This window comes from Poeciliopsis prolifica, unplaced genomic scaffold (assembly GCF_027474105.1).
Source record: "Poeciliopsis prolifica strain line A6 unplaced genomic scaffold, Auburn_PproV2 SCAFFOLD035, whole genome shotgun sequence".
NCBI classification, from domain to species: Eukaryota; Metazoa; Chordata; class Actinopteri; order Cyprinodontiformes; family Poeciliidae; genus Poeciliopsis; species Poeciliopsis prolifica.
Window position 1 is genome coordinate 4,878,746 of NW_026562410.1, and position 18,304 is coordinate 4,897,049.

Genomic DNA, 18,304 nt, shown 5'->3' on the forward strand with positions numbered 1-18,304 from the left:
TCTGATTGGCTATCGCAGCCAGGGCAGTGTTTTTAATTTGCGGAACTGGGAGAACGAGCCGCTGCGTGTTGACTGCTAACGCTGTTGGCATGTTACACACCGCGGTGCTGAACCTTCAAACAACAAATCGTGTAAATAGTACACTTCCTGTTTTCTTGTGTTAAAACGCTGCTCCGGAACGGCTCCTGCAGCTCGTTTACTTCGCCGCCAGCGGCCGCAGGAACTTCCTTGTTTCCGCTAATAAAATGACGCGGGTCGGTGAAAGTCAGGCGACGCGCTGCTGGCTCCTGGCCGCGGGGCTCCTGTCTGTCTTGACCGGGCTGGTGTCAGCAGCTCGGCCGCCTCATGTCGTTTTCGTCCTGGCCGATGACTTGGGCTGGTACGACGTCGGCTACCACAGCTCGGAGATCAGGACGCCAAACCTGGACCGCCTGTCGGCTCACGGCGTCCGCTTGGAGAACTACTACGTCCAGCCGGTGTGCACCCCGTCCAGGAACCAGCTCATGACCGGGAGGTACCAGGTGAGACCCGAGTGCAGGGGACAGACAGTTCTGCCGTTTTTAACACCCAGACGTGCACAAATCTGAAATATGCACAACAAAACAATCGGTTTGTCTCTATGGAGCTAGATTAGGGCCATCATGCAATCTGATGCCATTGGACTAAAACCTTCAAAAAATGTTATTTTATTTATTTATTTATTTATTCTTTGCAGAATTGTCGTTGTTTAATCAATACCTTTCTTGTGTTTCATTAAAATTAAGCAATCACCAACTAAAAATAGTTGTCTTAATCTAAATATAGGTTCAGGAACTAGTTCTACATCCAACTTTTTTTTCCCCTGAATGAAAAACGAATATTGTTTTTACTTGACATTTACCAGATAAAGCCCTACATTTAAACATGCTGAAGAGTTAAAGACGTGGTTTTTGAAAAGGAAGCCATGTTGACATTCATTTTGCAACTTCTGTTTTCTTTTGTTTTGTTTTGTTGTTGTTTTTGCTTCATTTCCATCACAGGCTGCCAGTTCCCTCTTTGCTACTTCTGCAAGGAACTTTTTCCGCTTTTTCCATCCGTTTCCTAACAGTCCGGTTGCCTTCAACCCCCTCAGATCCACACGGGGATGCAGCACCAGATCATCTGGCCGTGCCAGCCGTATTGCGTCCCTCTGGATGAGACACTGCTGCCTCAGCTGCTGAAGGAGGCGGGCTACGACACGCACATGGTGGGCAAGTGGCACTTGGGCATGTACAAGAAGGACTGCCTGCCCACGCGCCGCGGCTTTGACACATACTTTGGTTTGTATCAATAGAAATAATACATTTCTAGAAAGAGGATATTTAATTCTCACAATCAGCTTCCATGTATGAATTGAAGAAATAAAAGAAAAAGGCAGGATTCAGCTTGTGGGGGGCGGAGGGGCATTGATGGGACAATCGTCCAGTGAGAGAAGCAACGGCATCAGAAAGCAATGGCTTGGAGATTGAACAAACTAGCATGCTGGGCCTTTTCTCCTTCCCAAAGAAACTTTCTAAAGACATCTGATCCATTTCTAACTCAGTTTGCTGCTTGTGGGCTCAATGTTGGCACGTAAGACGTAACCGAGAGAATCTGGTTAAAGAATTTTCAAAATAAAAGATCCTCCAGAGTTTCTTACGCGACCCGGGGATTGGGGACTACTGTGTTAAGGTCAACTATATTGTCATGGCAGGAGATGAAGAACTTCCCAACCGCAACACTACGTCCTACAAAGCCTATCGCCTTATATGTATAAATATTTTGGTAATACTATTTGAAATTCCAGAATACTCACATATCTTTTATATTTTGGTCTGTCTCTGGACACATTTTGAATATTAAATCAGGTGTTATGATCAATTATTCAGTACTTGAGTGGATTTTTACCAAATACATTTTACACCCACTTTATTAAAGCTCAAGTAAATCTACTTAAGTGTAAATGTATTGAAGGTATGCTACTCTGATTGGAGTACAGTTCTGCTGGGCGTCCCTTATTTTGATTTCTGAAAGTGGCAACCCTGATCGAAGCTCTTCTGAGGCCTGATAGTGAGCCATCAATGGATAGAGGAGTGCAGAACCAGGGAAACATCCAAAACATGCGGCACCTTCTAAGGGTTTGTGTGTCACTGACATCTGGTGGTCGAAGTGGATATAACAGTCGAATAAACACTCCCTCGCAATATCTCCACAAACTGCATTTGTGTGAGCCAAAGTTCCTCAAATCACTTCAACATTGTAAACATATGTGGCATAATATGAGGATACTGTAACACAAATACTAGTAAGGAAATGATTTTGGGGGGAAGTTTCATGGCTGCAGGTTTGAAGTCGTAACCTTTGCGTTGCAGGTTACCTGACGGGAAGTGAGGACTACTTCACTCACGAGCGTTGCTATGACATCGCTCCCCTGAACCTGACGCGCTGCGCGCTGGACCTCAGGGACGGGGAAGAGGTGGCCGCGGCGTATAAAGGAGACTATTCCACTGAGCTGTTCAGTCAGAGAGCCGTCAGTGTCATCGAGAAACACAACTCCAGCAAGGTGATGCACACACATCTTCTTTTTTTTTAGTTTCCCTGCCTTATATATGTTATTTCATTTTCCCTCTGATCTCTCAGCCACTGTTCCTGTACGTGGCGCTGCAGGCGGTTCATTCACCCCTGCAGGTACCGGAGCGGTACTTGGCCCCCTACAGTTTCATTGAGGACCGTCATCGCAGGCTGTACGCAGGCATGGTGTCGGCCATGGACGAGGCCGTGGGGAACATCAGCCTGGCTTTGCAGCAGGAAGGACTTTGGAACAACACGGTCCTGGTGTTCTCCACAGGTACACAACCATGTGCTACAGAACCAAACACTTTCTAGCAATTCTGTTAGAAAAACCCAACAAAAACAGCTTTATTTTACCTTTACAGATGCATAACGTAACTATCTGTGACCTTTACCTAAAGAGCCATTTTGCCCTCATGACAGTGAAATAAAACTTGCAAATGTTGCACGATTATTGGGGGAAAAAAAGGGACAAATTTTAGACAAATATCTTGAAATTTTCTCATCATTTTTAAAGAGCTAGCATTTTTCTTCTAATCGTATTTAAAATAAACATAAAAGAGGATGGATTTTTTTTTAAGTACATAGACTCCAACCTAATAACAAGGAAACAAATGTAAAAGCATGTGGTGCTTTTTTTTTGTCAATAATTGTGAAAATGCAATGCACATTTAAAAAAAATGGAAAAACTTGCATTTGTTATTATATTTCTATTTAAAAACACTTGGTTCCTGTTAATTTTTAGTCAAAGTTATACAAAGACCTCTGATCAGACGCATACATAATTTTGCACATCTAGAGATTAAAATATTTGCATGCTGGCCAAAAAAAAGTAGAAATCTAATCAAGCTGATCTTAACCTGTTCTTTTCTTTGATATCCTGATGTCCCACTAGAGGGCAGCATGTCGCTGCACTTCTTGGGGCCAGTCAAAGTCCCTGGCCTTTTGACAGTTCTCCATCTGAAAGGAATTTATGAGAGAACATCATCTGGTCATCTAAACATGTGGCTGCTCACAGTTTTCCACATGTGGAACATCTAATGGTTAGCATGTGAAGCAGGCAACCACTTTGAGGGTTATTTTTAGTGGCGTTCATGCTTTTTAATGGCTAATTAGAAAACAGGAACAATGCTTTGATAGTGAAAACGTGAGGTTGGATGCAGTAGGTGGTCCCGTTTCATTATTTCTTCCACGCATACGGTTGGCTGCAGAGCCTCACTGCTGGTCGGAAACACCGCAAACGCTTACAGTAATAAAGCGAGAAAAAAAAAAAAAAAAAAAAACACGTTGCAGCGTGTTGATAATTAGTGACGCAACCTTTTCATGAAACACTTCTTGCTCCCCCGGTAAAGTTTTATCCATTTCCAACCTGGTCGAGCTGTTGTGCTTGGCTCCTGTGTGTCGTGACTAACAGGAAGTAAATGAGCCCTGAACTTACTCTGCCGTCTTACTGTAAAACGTTCGCCCCTCTGGGCGAGGGAGAGCCGGGCCCAAACCGGCGCGGAGGAAAAGAGCAAACAGGTCAGCTTGGAAAGGTATTAAGGAGAGAGTTTTTCCAGAACAGTTTGACACAGGCTACTTCCTGGACTCGCATGGCACCCTGCTACTGAAAAGGGATCCCTGGCTGGACGTGACCGAGGGAAGCGTGCATATAAAAACCCGCGTAATGGATGATGACAGCCTGTGTGCTACAAAAATATAAACAAATAAATCAGAATCACATTTGAGTAAGTGAGTAGGTAAAATTTGTCTGCACACATTACAATCCAAAAAATTTTGCAAATATTTGACAAAGTCGTAAGTTTGAACTTTTATTGTCTATTTAAGTCCCAACTGGCAGTTTTGCCTGTCTGAGCCTACTGATACATTTCATAATTTTGTGTTTTTTTTTTTTTTATTCTGAATTTTTAAAATGTCTTCCAGTTCCAGCGTTAAATGTTCTCTGGAAATTTGCATCATCCATCCATCCATTTTCTAACATCCTTGCCCCTGGTGGGGTTGGGAGGGATGCCGGTGCCTATCTCCAGCTAGTGGCATCATTATGCCTCAAAATAGTCTCAAGACGACAATATTATCATCTATCGCAATAATTTTTGGGATAATTTATCGTCTGTCAGAATTTATCGTGTCAGTGCACCTATAATTTTTATGACAAAGTAATGATTTTTTTTCAATTTCACAATAAAAGCAAAAAGTACTAATAAAACACATCCAAATATGTGGATTTTTAGCATAACATAAAAACCTAAAGAGCTATGAAAACTTTTGATTTCAGCTCCAAAGCTGAAATCTGCTTTTCTTTTGACCAGATTTCCCTGTTTTTCTTCATCAGATAACGGCGGTCAGACGGTGTACGGTGGCAGCAACTGGCCGCTGCGTGGGAGGAAGCTGTCGCTGTGGGAGGGAGGCGTGCGTGGAGTGGGGTTCGTTGCCGGCCCGCTGCTGGAAAAACCCGGTACGGTCAGCCGGGAGCTCATCCACATCTCCGACTGGCTGCCCACCCTGGTCGGCCTGGCGGGAGGCAGCACCAGCAGCACAAAGCCTCTGGACGGCTTCAACGTGTGGAAGACCATCAGGTGCTGCCCCACTTTCTGCTTCCCTAAACCTGGATCTGTGTTTGTTACCTGATGTTCTGCTGTCAGTTTCAGAGCAGATACTTTCTGCTCTGAAAGTATCGACTGAATTACTTTTGTAGCCGGATGGATTTTTTCCCCCTTGTATTTTATGAAACTTTGTAAAGGAGCGAATATAGTTCTGAGGGGTCACATGTCCACATCTCCCAGAATGCTGTGCGGTTCTGCATCGGAGTTCAGTGCAAGTATTTAATATTCTTTCAGACGTATTATTTATTGATGGTGATCATGTGTCCTTCACGATATGTCCGGTTATTGATTTATTTCGAACAGACAATAAAAGTAAAACCAGAAAAACAAAACAGGACAAATAGTTTTGCCACCTGACAGGCAATCGTGATCATTTATTGGCGATCTGATGGACCGAATCAGCACACGGCCACTGGTTGGCGCTCCGCGACAACGCCGTACATCTCCACTCACCTCCAGAGGCCGACCTATCGACTGACGGCAGGACAGGAACCGAGGAGCAGGCAGCAGAAGAGCCAGAGTTATTTTAGTTGTGTTATCAGAGCGTGTGGTGAACACGAAGGGAGCGTTTTCTCGGCGGTGGAGTGCGGTCAGAAGCTGGCAAACGGCAGCCAGCTGGTTCACATTTACAGGTCCCAGCGGGGTTTTCACTGTGCATGAGTCAGACGTCACCATCCCTCTGAGTGTGTGTGTGTGTGTGTGTGTGTGTGTGTGTGTGTGTGTGTGTGTGTGTGTGTGTGTGTGTTTGTGTCCGTCCATGTGTTCAACAGTAACGCCCCCACTTTTCTTTTTTTCTTTCTTTTTTTGCAGCAAAGGCTTCGCCTCACCCAGACAGGAGCTGCTGCACAACATCGACCCTTTGTATTCTGACCTCGCTCCATGTAAGTTCCTTCTTCCATCCGGGCCCACTATCAGGACCTATTGTCTGAACGAACTGTTGCTTTTGTTCTGGTCAAAAAAACAAAAAAAAATCCATACATTTAAGTCAACTTTTTTTTTTCCATTTTATTTTAAAAAATTGAGCAAACTGTCTACTTTGAGCATGTTGTACATCCCTCTTTGGCCAGTAGGGAATCACTTGGTCTTGGCTCCTTGATTGTTTGTTTTTTCCAATCTTCTTATTGTTTGCAACACCTTCCATCCCTGAATAGAGTAAAAAAAGCCCCTAAATACTGTGGGCAACCTAAAAATGCAAATATAAATTTAAAAAATTCAGACCTTTGTGTGTTTAAAGAAGCCCTGACCCGCTTTCAACAAAGATATTTCTTGAGAAAAATTCTTCTCATTCTTAAAATTCTTTAAAAAAAAAATAATGTGTGCATTGTGCACGCCTACGCTGAATATTCGACGATTGATTATTGGAAACATTGAAGTAAGGGTCCCATTTTTCTACTTGCACACAAGTACTTTCCCTGCTAGAAGCCACAACAATTACGAAGCAATAAACACATTTTTTCCACAGACTTCTTTTTTTTTTCCCCTTTAAACTTTAATTCTGAGCTAAAAGAATTAACGAATTTGAGGAAAGGGTAAACATCTGGGTAAACACAAGCTGCAGCCTGGCGCTGCTTTAAATACCCAGATCTTTGTTGTTTTGACTTCGTCGTTAACTCCTGCTGTCGTATCGCAGGTATTACTTTGTCGTGTTTTTTAATCGATTGCGCAGACGAATCACAGCGAAGGGAATGAAATGTTTTAAAAAAGCAGTCGCAGTGCAGCAGAGGCCCAATGTGTGATTGGCAACCTTATAATGAGTAGTTTTGCATTTCAAATTTGCCACACTCTAGTCAAAGGTCATATTAAGACACCCTAAAACTGGAGCTTGTCTAAAACCAACAGCGGAACGTTAAACAGGAAAAAGCTAAATGCTAATATTAGCTAACCCCGACGGCGTACGGAGTTACAAACTTCGACATTTACGTGTGTCAGTGGGAGCTGCTCCAAATTTCAGTTTCTTTAGATGGATGTGTTTTATTTATTTGTTTTTATATGGGGAAATGAAGTTATATTTTACTTAACAGCAATTCACAGTTTCCTACAAAATCCACATAGGATGTAAATGAATTGGTTTTCTTTCTTTCTTTTTTTTTTTTTTTTAGTTATTTAATGTGGGATAATTTAGGCTGAAAAGAGCAACTTGCAAAAGCTTGTCTGCATTTGGTAACTAAGTTATTTTCCTTCACAAATTCCTAACTACAAAGTTTTCTTTGGACTCTAATTACAACGTACCCATGAAAAATCATCTTGAAAGAAGTGGTTCATTCTCATGCGGACGTAAAAGGAGCCCAGCGGTGATCTATATCACAGTGAATATGACAGGAATCATGATTCTAAAGAATACATCCCTGCTGTGCTGTAAATCTCGCAGCTCGACTAGGTTTCGTCAGCTTGCTGGAGTCCGTGGCGTACCGAAATTTACGACCTCTAATTTACCTACCATGAGCATCCCCGAACTGTGGGAGAATACCTTCGCTGGACGGTTTCAAGCTGTCCAAGTCGTGATTCATCCCCGGGCGATGGCCGGCGGCTTGATGATGGCCGGCGGCTTGATGATGGCCGGCGGTTTGATGAAGCCCGAGAAGATGGAAACCTCTTGCCGCGTCTTTCCCCCCGCCGCCCATGTTCGCGCTGTGCGGGATTCGTGTTTCTCCTCGTCTGCCAGTGTACATCTGCTGTTTTCTTTCCTCCCGGCGTGGGCAGGAAGATCAAAGGAGCTTTGTTTGAGTTTGGAGTCCCGCAGCAGATCCCAAAGCACGTCGTTGAGTAATATTAGACAAAGCACAAAAATATGTTTGCTCTAAGCTTGTTTGGAGATTAGAGGATGTTCGGTGTGTTTGTGGACTGTGTTTTTGTCACAATGCAGTAATAATAAACAACAAGGACAAAAAAACTTTAGTATTTAAAAAAAAAAGACCTGGAAAATTTGGACAGAGTTGTGAGAATGATACCGCAGAGTCCTGGTTTCCACAGGAGTAAAGTTGTGAAGTTCAATTAAGGACAAGTATCCTCCAGGATGTTGCAATGTTGCGATCGCAAATATTAACGCAAATTTTCACCAGTCACGGCAACTGTTCCCGCACATCTGACCAATCACCTGAATGTTTGCTCTATTTTCTTCTTTTCTGACCAATCACTGCAACTCGGCTGAATTTTAGACCCCTTTTATTTTAGCTTGTGCATAACATCTGTCATGAACATGAATGAGTCTTTATGAATGTTTACGGCTGTTGTCACAAAGTGTCATTTGGTACTTTTAATGCACAGTGGATTCTATTAATGGACAGTGAATTTAAGATTTAATCCAATTGTGCATAAAGATGTAATTATTTACCAAACAATGCTAAGTGGACACTTGCAGTGCATATTTTAATGCAAATAAAATTAAAGGTGTCTATTTACCGAAGGACAGTTCATGACAACATTTATATGCTGGAGACTATTTCTCATGAAATAGTTTTATTTGTTGGTGCTGCTTCATAAAGGTGCTTGAGAATGTTACTTGCACTTTTCATATTAATTATGTTAAACTAATTTCTTTTGAGGGGGAAGGTAATGTGCAGCAATTTCAACTTTTTTCATAATGGCAAAAATAAAGCTTTAAAAAAATGTGCAACTTTTTTTTTTTTTTTTTTAAAGACTGCCACAACACCAGTAACTTCAGGATGCCGTAATAATAAAAACAAGAAACATCGCAATTACGCCGCGAAGAAGCCAAACGACTCGTACTTACTTCACAGCTCAGCATCGGCTCAGGGAGGATGAATACAAATGCATTCCCCCCTTTTCATATTTTGTTTTACTTGCAAACAAGCAGCTTTTGAAAACCGTGTGATCTTGTCCTCCATCTGTTGAAGTTTGCGACTTTGTGACAAAAACGAAATACTGCTGCGTCTGGTTCACTTAATACCTTTGAAACATGCGATACATGTTTCATCTTCACGCTTTGTTAGAGCCTCCTCTTGTTGCTATTCAGCCATAACGTGTCTGCTGATGCAGCTGAAGTTGTGATTAGTCATTGTTATCAGCCAACAGTGCTAAAATGCTGGTTTTTAGAGCTGGGTGTTGCGTGTGTTGTTTAACCTCTGATTGTAGGGAGGATTCCTGGAAGAGGGTCACGTGACTGAGGAAACACAGAGGGGTGGACTCCTTTCTTAACCACTTAATAATTTGTGAACCCAACCACCACCTCCATCTCTCAGGGCTTAATGGGACTCTCTGGTCTGCGGCAGCTATTTCTGACTTTGAGGTGAAGACTGGACCTTAATGTTCAACATCTAAAAATACCATGCTTTTTTCCCCCCGTTTATTACCGTTTTGTTTTGTTCTGAAATCTGATGTGCCACAGTAGGGGTTTAACGGGCCTGTGGAAGAACAAATGTGAATCATGTGGTCCTATGAAACAGACAAAAATCAAAATAATAACTTTTTGCCAAGTTTGTAACAGATGTGCTATGATAGAAATGCTGTGAGAGAACTTTGACGTTCAGATCTGGTTGATCCTTTTATTAGGATTTGAAGAACAACCCACTCATGTGTATTTTGTCTATTTTTTTCTTTTAGACTTAGACTTAGACTTGTACTTCATTGATCCCTTGGGAAGACTCCCTCAGGAAATTGAAGTTACCAGCAGCTTACAGGCAGAAAAGTGGCACACAGTGCGCAAAATACAAAAGAATACAAAAAATATCAATTAAATACAAAGGTACACACTGAACAAAGCGTAAAGTTCAGTGTCACCACAATTCATAGCTCTGCTATAATTTGAAAGTTTTTATTTAAGCTCTATCAAATTAAAAAATGTATTTTTTATAAAATATTTATTTGAAATCTTTCTATCAAATCTTGAGTTCTGGTAGAAAATTTTCAGACTGGAACTCTGGAAAATTTTAGCGTGGAACATTCTGGAAAGTCAATAGCTAGCTACTTAATCTGTCTAGCTGCTAACTGTCTAGTAGCTAGCAGCAGCTACTAGCCGTGGCTAGCTACTAGCGGACAGGAGGCAACTGATGCGATTCAACAGCTAGCTGTGTAGCTATCTGCATCAGTTGGCTCATTAAAGATGCTGTCCATGCAACTCAGTTAAATAAAATATTACATTTAGATAAATGTTTCTATCAAATCTCAAGTTCTAGTTAGAAATTTTCAGACTGGAACTCTGGATAATTTTAGCCTGGGACATTCTGGAGCGTGGGAACCTTGAGGAAAGCTAATAGCTAGCTAGTCAAAGTGAAGCCCCCCTGCTAGTTGCATTAGTTGCCTAATTAAAGATGTTTTCCTTGATTATCCAAAATGAATATTGGATGCTGGTGAAGCTAAGCGAGGTGAAAATTTAGCGAACACATCCGGGGTGTACCTCCACCTCGGCATTCCACACGCTGGCTGCTGGGACAGGAAGTAGATGGTGATGGTTTGTTCCCTACTTAACGGTATGAATCCCATAGTTTTAACCCTTAACATGCAATCATTGTGACATCCTTTGTGACAGCTTTATGAACTGGAGTGCAGTGTTTTTAATATGTGGTGGCGAGTCTCTTCCTGTGACCTCAGCTCTGCGTTGCGGATTGTAATTTGAACAACACTCCCACACCAATATATCTCGCCAAGCTATTTTGACACGAGGCTGTTTTCGAGTGGCTTGTGGAAAACAAGGGATTAGGGAGAACATTTGTTTGGGCCTTTTTGGACAGCAGGGTTTGAAGGTTGGGAATCTAGTAGCTTAGGAACAGAGTTTTTCTTGGCTTTACGGATGAAGAAAGTTATAGTGCCAAAAGTGTTCATGTCTGAACTTTTTCCCACATTCTTTCAGTGAAAAAGCACACACTTCAATGTATTGGGATTTTATAATACATTGTTAAATCCCAATACAAGGAAGTGCATTATTCTTGTTCTTGTTTGGACCTTCTGGTCCATTCTTGTTTACAAAATAGCACCAACATCAGTCAAAGAGCTTCTGAAGAACAATTTTCTACATATCCTTGATAGGATACAGGTCTGGACTTTGACTGGGCCATTTTAACGCTTGCTCAAACTCATTCAATTATACCCGTGGCTCTAGTGTTTCTACACTCTACTTTCCATTAAGTTGGACTAGCTTCACTGTGCCTAATGAAGAAAAGTGTCCCCCAAGCCCACAGCATGATTCTGCCTCTACACATCCATTCAATATTCAATAAATTAGACGATTATTGAGCATTGAATTTATTTCAACACCATATATACGTATATAGATTAATTAGACAAAACTGATGTTTTAACGCCTTTATTTCTTTTTATTTTTCACTAAAGGGTAATGAAAAGGAAACATTAGCAATTTTAATATTACACCAGCCCAATAAAATCAACTATTTTTAATCAAAAGTATGTTTAATACCTGCTTAAAGTTGTTGTTTTCAAATTGTACTTGCATCCAAAACTTTTCAGATCTTGTAAAAAAATATATATATATTTTTCTGTTGCGTTCTGTATTGATAATTTCCAAAGATTTGTGAGGAAAGCTTGAACTCCTGACCTCTCGAATCGGCCGAAACTACATAAGCAAGTGAATATGGTAATTAGCCGCAGTTCGGAGGAGCAAGATGTTGAAAGTCCGGCTGCTGACGTCACCTGTTTTTGAGACGGGATGGTTTTATGGAGCCAAATCCCATGGTGCTTGGGATTCTCCTCGCAGTTTACTAGTGACCATTACTATATAAATCACTGAGACAAGAGGAGCCCATGAAGAGCAACACCAGATCGACCAGATCGACAACAAGCCTCCCTTTCTTAGCTTTCCTGGTTTTGGGATTCCTCTCCTATTGAGGCTGCTTCTCACTTCGAGTTCCTTCCCCTTTTTCCTCTCGGTCTCTTGCCATTCTTTTGAGTTTTTTTTTTGGGTTTAATTCATGAAAAGGGTTCTATTCCCCCCGCCGACATACTTTCCTCCTTTCAAGTTGGCTTTGAAAAAATTCCTTTTCCTGTTGCTCTCGCAGCGCGAGCAGAAGGGATGTCGACTAAATGTGTCACAGAGGGGTCCGCGATTGTTGGGAGAGGCACAAAGGAGGTGGTGTGGGAAGAGAAGTCTTGGACTTGACCCAAGACTTGTAACATCCCCAAATTTTCCTACAAAGCTCTTGAGCTTTTCCCCCTCTAGCTGTTTCTCTTATTCAAAATATTCCTCGCTCTACTCGCTCCTCCTCTCGCAGAGCGTCTGCCGTGGGTCTAGAAGAGCGTATCGTCTTCCCGAGCTCATCCGTGGAATGATTTTAACACGTGGACATGTGGGGGAAAAAGCGTTGGAGGCCCAAATTCCTTAAATTAGCCAGAGCTCGAGCACCAGGAAACAAATCAAGTCCATTAATGCTCACATAATTTATGTTCCCACCTGCTTGTGCAAAAGAAGTGTTTATTCCTCTTGAATTTTGCTTCAAGATCTAATGTATTTTATTGGAACGGTTCGTGACTGTCCAACACAAAAGTCGGCCTGCATTGTTGTGAAGTGGAAGGAAATGATAAATGGTCTTCAGATACTTTGAGTAACAAAAATCTCAGTAGGTCGGAGTGCATTTCTGTTGAGTCCTCCTGTGTCGATACTTTCCAGAACCGTCTCACTGCAGTCACAGGCGCAAGTGGTAGGTTCTACCGGTTTTTCACATCTGGAGACAATCCTTTTGACGTGTTCGTCTTTTTTTTTTGGTTTGTTTGCAAAGTAGATGAAGCTCCAGTTCACTTCCATTGTGTCCGGTGACTTTTAAATAGTCTTAAGGTCTTAAAATGCCTTAAATCCATTGAAAAACAATAAGTTGGCATTAATTACGTTAATCACAGGTCTTAAATTTTGCTGTGGCAGGACTGTTTAATTGCATATATTCTATATTCTAGTTTTCATTTTTCTTGCAGAACTTTACTGTTGCTCAAAACTTTGACCACGCATTCACTGCGGCTAGTTAGCAGCTAATATACTCCTGCTAAATAGCTCGCCTTTTTACATCCATTATGTGCGAGTGCAAAGGTTTCAGTTTGCTCACGTCTGTTGCCAACCGATACAATTTGCCTTGTTGCAATTTTCCTTTGTGCATTTTTGTCGTAACGCAGGTCTTATATTTAATTCATAATGGTCTTAAAAAGGTCTTAAATTTGAGTTGGTGAAATCGGCAGAAACCCCAGCTCAGACAGAAAGAAGAAAAAGTCTTTGTTGTTCGAGCTTTGCTACAATTTTACGGTTTAAATTCAGACAGAACTTTTACTGATGTTTTACTGATGTATGTTCAGGTGCGCTCAATAGTCCGGATATTACGGTAACAGACTTTACGTGCACTCTTACTAGTGTGTCTTGTAAAATAAACATGCCTCCAACATGTTACTATTGGAGCGAAAAGCGGCCATATTGAACCCTAAAGTCGGCCTTAAGTATCCTAACTGTTAGGGTTAGGATCCAGTTAGGGGTCCAACTTTGGGTGGAAAAAAGTAGTTTTTTTCCCAATTGGGCAGTGGGAATTCCTGAGTTTAGACTACAGATTGAATGCAGCATTAGCTCCATTTAGCTTCCAGTTCGCTAATGTTCTTCAGGAAACCTCTGAGGCCTTCACAGCTGGGTTCACTCTTCTTTTTATGTTTTAAAGTTATGGGCCTGTTTGTGTCTTTCTGACACCTAAAATCCTAATAAAAATACATTAAAGTTTGTGGTTGCAATGTGACAAAGTGGAGAAGGAAAAACAAAATTGAAGGCTTATGAAAGGCGCTGTTGCACATACCACTCCATTGTGCAACAGCGCCTGTTTAGTTCGCAGGCCTCTCCCTGTTGAGCAGCCCAGCCGAATGCATGCGAGAGCCATTAAGATGCCCGCATGTCACTTGCGCAACGAAGAGTGAAGGACTGAATGTCGTAGCTTTTATCGTGTGGTTCAGAAACGCTGAGATCGGAAATGTTTTGACTCTCGAGTCATGTCGCTGCGGTGGACGGGCTTCGCGTGGGTTGCGGCGTTGTCCGTACGCGAAGAAGGCAGGGGAGAACTTTCTTCTTTTTCTTCTGCTTTTTTTTTTTTTTTTCTCTCCTGCAGCGCTGGGAGGCTGAGATCACTTGCAAATCTGCTTAATCAGGAGCACATTGTTGGGGTCAGCAGCGGCATGAACCTGGGAATGCTCCCAAGGCCAGGTTTCCCTTGCTCCTCTTGGAAATCACAGACATGTGTGCTCCGTTTCTGGGAGATCTGTTTTTTTTCCGTCGGCTGAGAAAGCTCACGGCGGGAGGTTCCAGAAAGTCCTGGACATCGTCAATACAATGATAAATAATTGACTGTTGCTTCACGAAAGCAGAGGAAGTGCTGCCAACTGGTGTCTGTGGCTGTAATTTTTCACCGTATCTGTGGAGCTCCACTCGTGGTGAATTACTCATTGTGCTTGGCAGGCGTGGAAGACTGGTGCTGAGTCGACCACATCACCGCCATCTGTCAGATTTCTACATTTAAATGCTCCGCGTTTGAGGAAAATCCTGCCTGTTACAAATTCTCTCGTCAAAGATTGCCTTCCAATTAAAAGTAATTGCTTATTGATGTTTTGTGTGTGTCCTTGCTGAGGATGTCCTGATCAGATAATCCAAGTCCTTTGATTTTGAGTGTTGGCAAGTAACGAGTCCTGACCCGTTAATTCAAAAGTACATTGAAAACAATGGAGAGCGAAGAAACAAACCCAAGACGTCCCTGTTTGTGAAATTTCATCCACCTCATTTGTCATCTAACAGAACACTAACGTTGTGTGAATCAAAGGCTGTTTTTTTTTGTACCCCTCTCCTGACTGACACGTTTTCAAATACTACAGTTTGCCAAAGGATGCAAAGATGAGGAAAATCAGCTGAATTTTAATTTTGGTTACGCCTGTCACAATAAGAAATAAATGAATTAATCACTGATAAATTAAAATTAGTTGAATAATTTGCATGATTTGTACATTAAACGTTTTCAGTCTGGTCTCAACTAACACTTTTTGTCTACAGAGACCTCATAATTTGTTTTATTTGTTGTTTTATGTTTATTAATGTTGAATATTTAAAATGTCTAAAATGGTTCCTGTGTTAAGTGTTCATGTTGATCTTTGAGAATGTGTTCTGGTGCTATTATGCCATGACCATCACATTACCTGAAAGGGGTCTCAAAACAACGACATCGTTTTGTCGTAATAACTTCTGGGACAATTTATTGTCCGGCAACATTTGTTCTGATGACGGGTTTGGTAAATGAAGACAGGATGATGGATGTGAAGTCCAGAAGATGTTTCCCAGCATCTTTCTGTGCTCTAGCTAGAAGAGAAGACCGTCCCACTGCACCGTTCTGCTATGTTCCTGTTGTATTTCGGAAAAAGAGAATCTCTCAGCAAAACCTCGGGAAACATCATCAGCTTTGTGGAAAAATGACATGAATGCTTTTAAAGATTTGTTTGTTTTAAGTCACTCTTAAGCCCCCGCCTCCTTTTTCTCAGTCTGTTTATTTTGACGTCTTCATTCGATACCAACTGCGACGTTCGGGCGTGCTCTAGGCTTCGGTGCCGTTCTTCCGTCCCGTCTGGTTTACACAGACACCCACAGGAGGGGCTTTGTGTCCGCTGATGGTCTGATATCCTCTGGATCAGCGTTTTCAAATGTTTTTTTGGGGGGTTGACGAAGTGAAGTATCAGCTCCATTGTCTTCTCCCCTGCAGGTCCTGGCAGCCAGAGTCGGTTAACTCTGGCCCGGGGGGTCGCTGAAGACCGCTGGGCCAAGACCGGCTTCAATGCGTCCATTCACGCCGCCATCCGATCCTCAAACTGGAAGCTGCTGACTGGATACCCAGGTCGGTGTTCTTTGTGCCCAGTAATGACACGTTTAGTCGAAGTGAAGGCAGAAAGTCGGACACAAGTAGAGCGTCTGTGCTGTCATTTACTTTTCATGTTCACTCATTTCTGGTAGAAAACTTTTGTGGGTTAAAGTGTTGGCACAGCATTGCTCATTTTCATTGCTGACATGTCTTAAGCTAGTGTCCCACTTCATAGTCAGGTTTACCTGTACAGCAAGTTTCAGGGACAAGGTAGTTCAACGTGCACCCCAGTAATATCATACAAAACAAGCAAATATGACATTTGGTCAAATACCATCATCAAAACCATCAATACACAACAAATATGCTGATCGATGTTCCGCTCACTGTCGATCAAAGTCAACTTTTCAGGTGGAACTCAGTGTTTCAGCAGTTTCCCAGTTTTCAGGATGTTTGTCCCAGATTTGTGCCGTGCAGAATTCTGGAAAACTATGAAATTTCGGTTTAGTATTTTCATTGAAAAAATATTTATTTAGCCAAATCTCTCTTTCTCATCTTTCTGACAGTTGACAAATAAAAATGCTTTTGGGGTAATTCTAACCGATCCGTTTTATATCATTATAAATATAAATTTTTGAGGGAGTTTGTTCTCTTTTTTTCTTTTACATTGTGTCTTTTGTAATCTGGTTCCATATGTTTCCGTCACATTCTGTGAGAACATCTTGTTGTAACCTTGTCAGACCTGCTGATAAGGAATCTGTTTTAGACGCTAGCTTGCTTCTAAGATGCTATGATTAACCCAAATATATAAATACTGAAGCTTATTGAGAGTTATTGCATGTAACTTTAGCGTAATTCATTTTAACCTACACTGCAAAAACACAACGGGTTACCAAGTATTGTTGGTCTAGTTTCTAGTGCAAATTAGTTAGTACACTTGAAATGAGGTACAATTGACGAACGGATAACGTTTCAATGACACAAAGGAGCTTGTTGTAAGTGAATAATTTCCTAATATTTCAGAAAAATTACTTGTTTAATTGGCAGATTATTTCACTTATAACAAAGCATGTTTCCCATGTTATGAATAACAATATTAAGTAATCAATATTAAGGAATTATAGACTTAAACCTGTTTCTTGCTGAAAAATTACTTGCATGTTAGTTTTATCTTATTTGAACTGTACTAAGAAGTTAACAGTAGAAACTAGACCAAAAATACTCTGTAAGATTGAGGGGTTTTTTTGTTGTTGTTTTTTTTTTTTGCAGGTTATGACACGTTCATGTCTTTTACCTCGTTTTCTCTTCAGGCTGCGAGGTTTGGTTCCCCCGACCCGGCCACAACGGCTCAGACTCCGGGGTCTCCAAGCTCGGCCCTCTGAAGCCCATCATGCTGTTTGACGTGGAAAAAGACCCCGAGGAGAGGAACGAGGTGTCGGCCCAGTTCCCCGGCGTGGTGGATTACCTCCTCACCAGACTCCAGGAGCACCAGAAAACTGCGCTGCCCATAAACTACCCCGACGACGACCCCAAATGTGACCCGGGCCCCACTGGAGCCTGGGGGCCGTGGGCTTAGATGGAGACAGCATGGAGGCATTATGATGGATCCTATTTGCACTTTGTTCACTGTGACCAAGAAATGTTTTTATAAACTTTTTTTTTTTTTACATTTCCGGTGTCCGTACAACATGACAAGTCCTCAAGTTCCTCTCTTGCTGAAAGAATCTCATCATTCAGAGGAACGTCAGCTGTTAATTATCTGATGGATGAAAGTCAACAGAAGTTATTTATTCTTGACGTGCTGATTTTAAAGTAGCTCCTTAAAGCTAATCTAATATAAAATATGCAGTAAAAATAAATTATTTTTGATCATTGTTTGAAATGATCTTAGTTTTGAATCTTCTATGTTATTTGCCAGGCATAAAATGTATTATATAAATAAATATATTTGTATGTTGGAGGTTGCTTTGTGCCTTTGTACTGTTGCTGTTGCTGTTGGATGTCCCAACTTGATTTTGCAGAACTCAGATGTGAAATAAATCAAATGAAAATGAATAAATAAAACAACCATGGCAGGCCAGATTAATATATTGTTTATATTGTGTAATTGAATAAAGTCTTGTTGTTTTTTTACAGTTTCTCAGCTTGTGTACATTTTTTTTTTCCTTTCCGAAAAAGATTTTCTACATTCCAGGACAAGGTTATTAAAATTTGCTACCTCGCAGCAATGTTCCAAAAATTAATATGAACATGTTTCATCTGATCCTATGCACATTCTCACTCTATGCCGATGAAGGTTATTTCATTTCAGTGTGTGATCTATTTTTCAATGAGTTTTCAGCAAATATTTTTTTGACCATTTTATGGTGT

At 41.4% G+C, this 18,304-nt stretch overlaps 1 protein-coding gene across 1 annotated transcript; it reads left to right on the forward strand.

Annotated features, from left to right (window-relative positions):
* The first annotated feature begins 34 nt into the window (after positions 1-34).
* arsb (arylsulfatase B) lies at positions 35-18,069 on the forward strand. Its single transcript, XM_055052448.1, has 8 exons — positions 35-521; positions 1,112-1,298; positions 2,370-2,560; positions 2,638-2,845; positions 4,901-5,144; positions 5,982-6,052; positions 15,839-15,970; positions 17,245-18,069. The coding sequence occupies exons 1-8, from the start codon at positions 246-248 to the stop codon at positions 17,508-17,510; spliced, it is 1,575 nt and encodes a 524-aa protein (XP_054908423.1). The 5' UTR covers positions 35-245; the 3' UTR covers positions 17,511-18,069.
* The last annotated feature ends 235 nt before the right edge of the window (positions 18,070-18,304 follow it).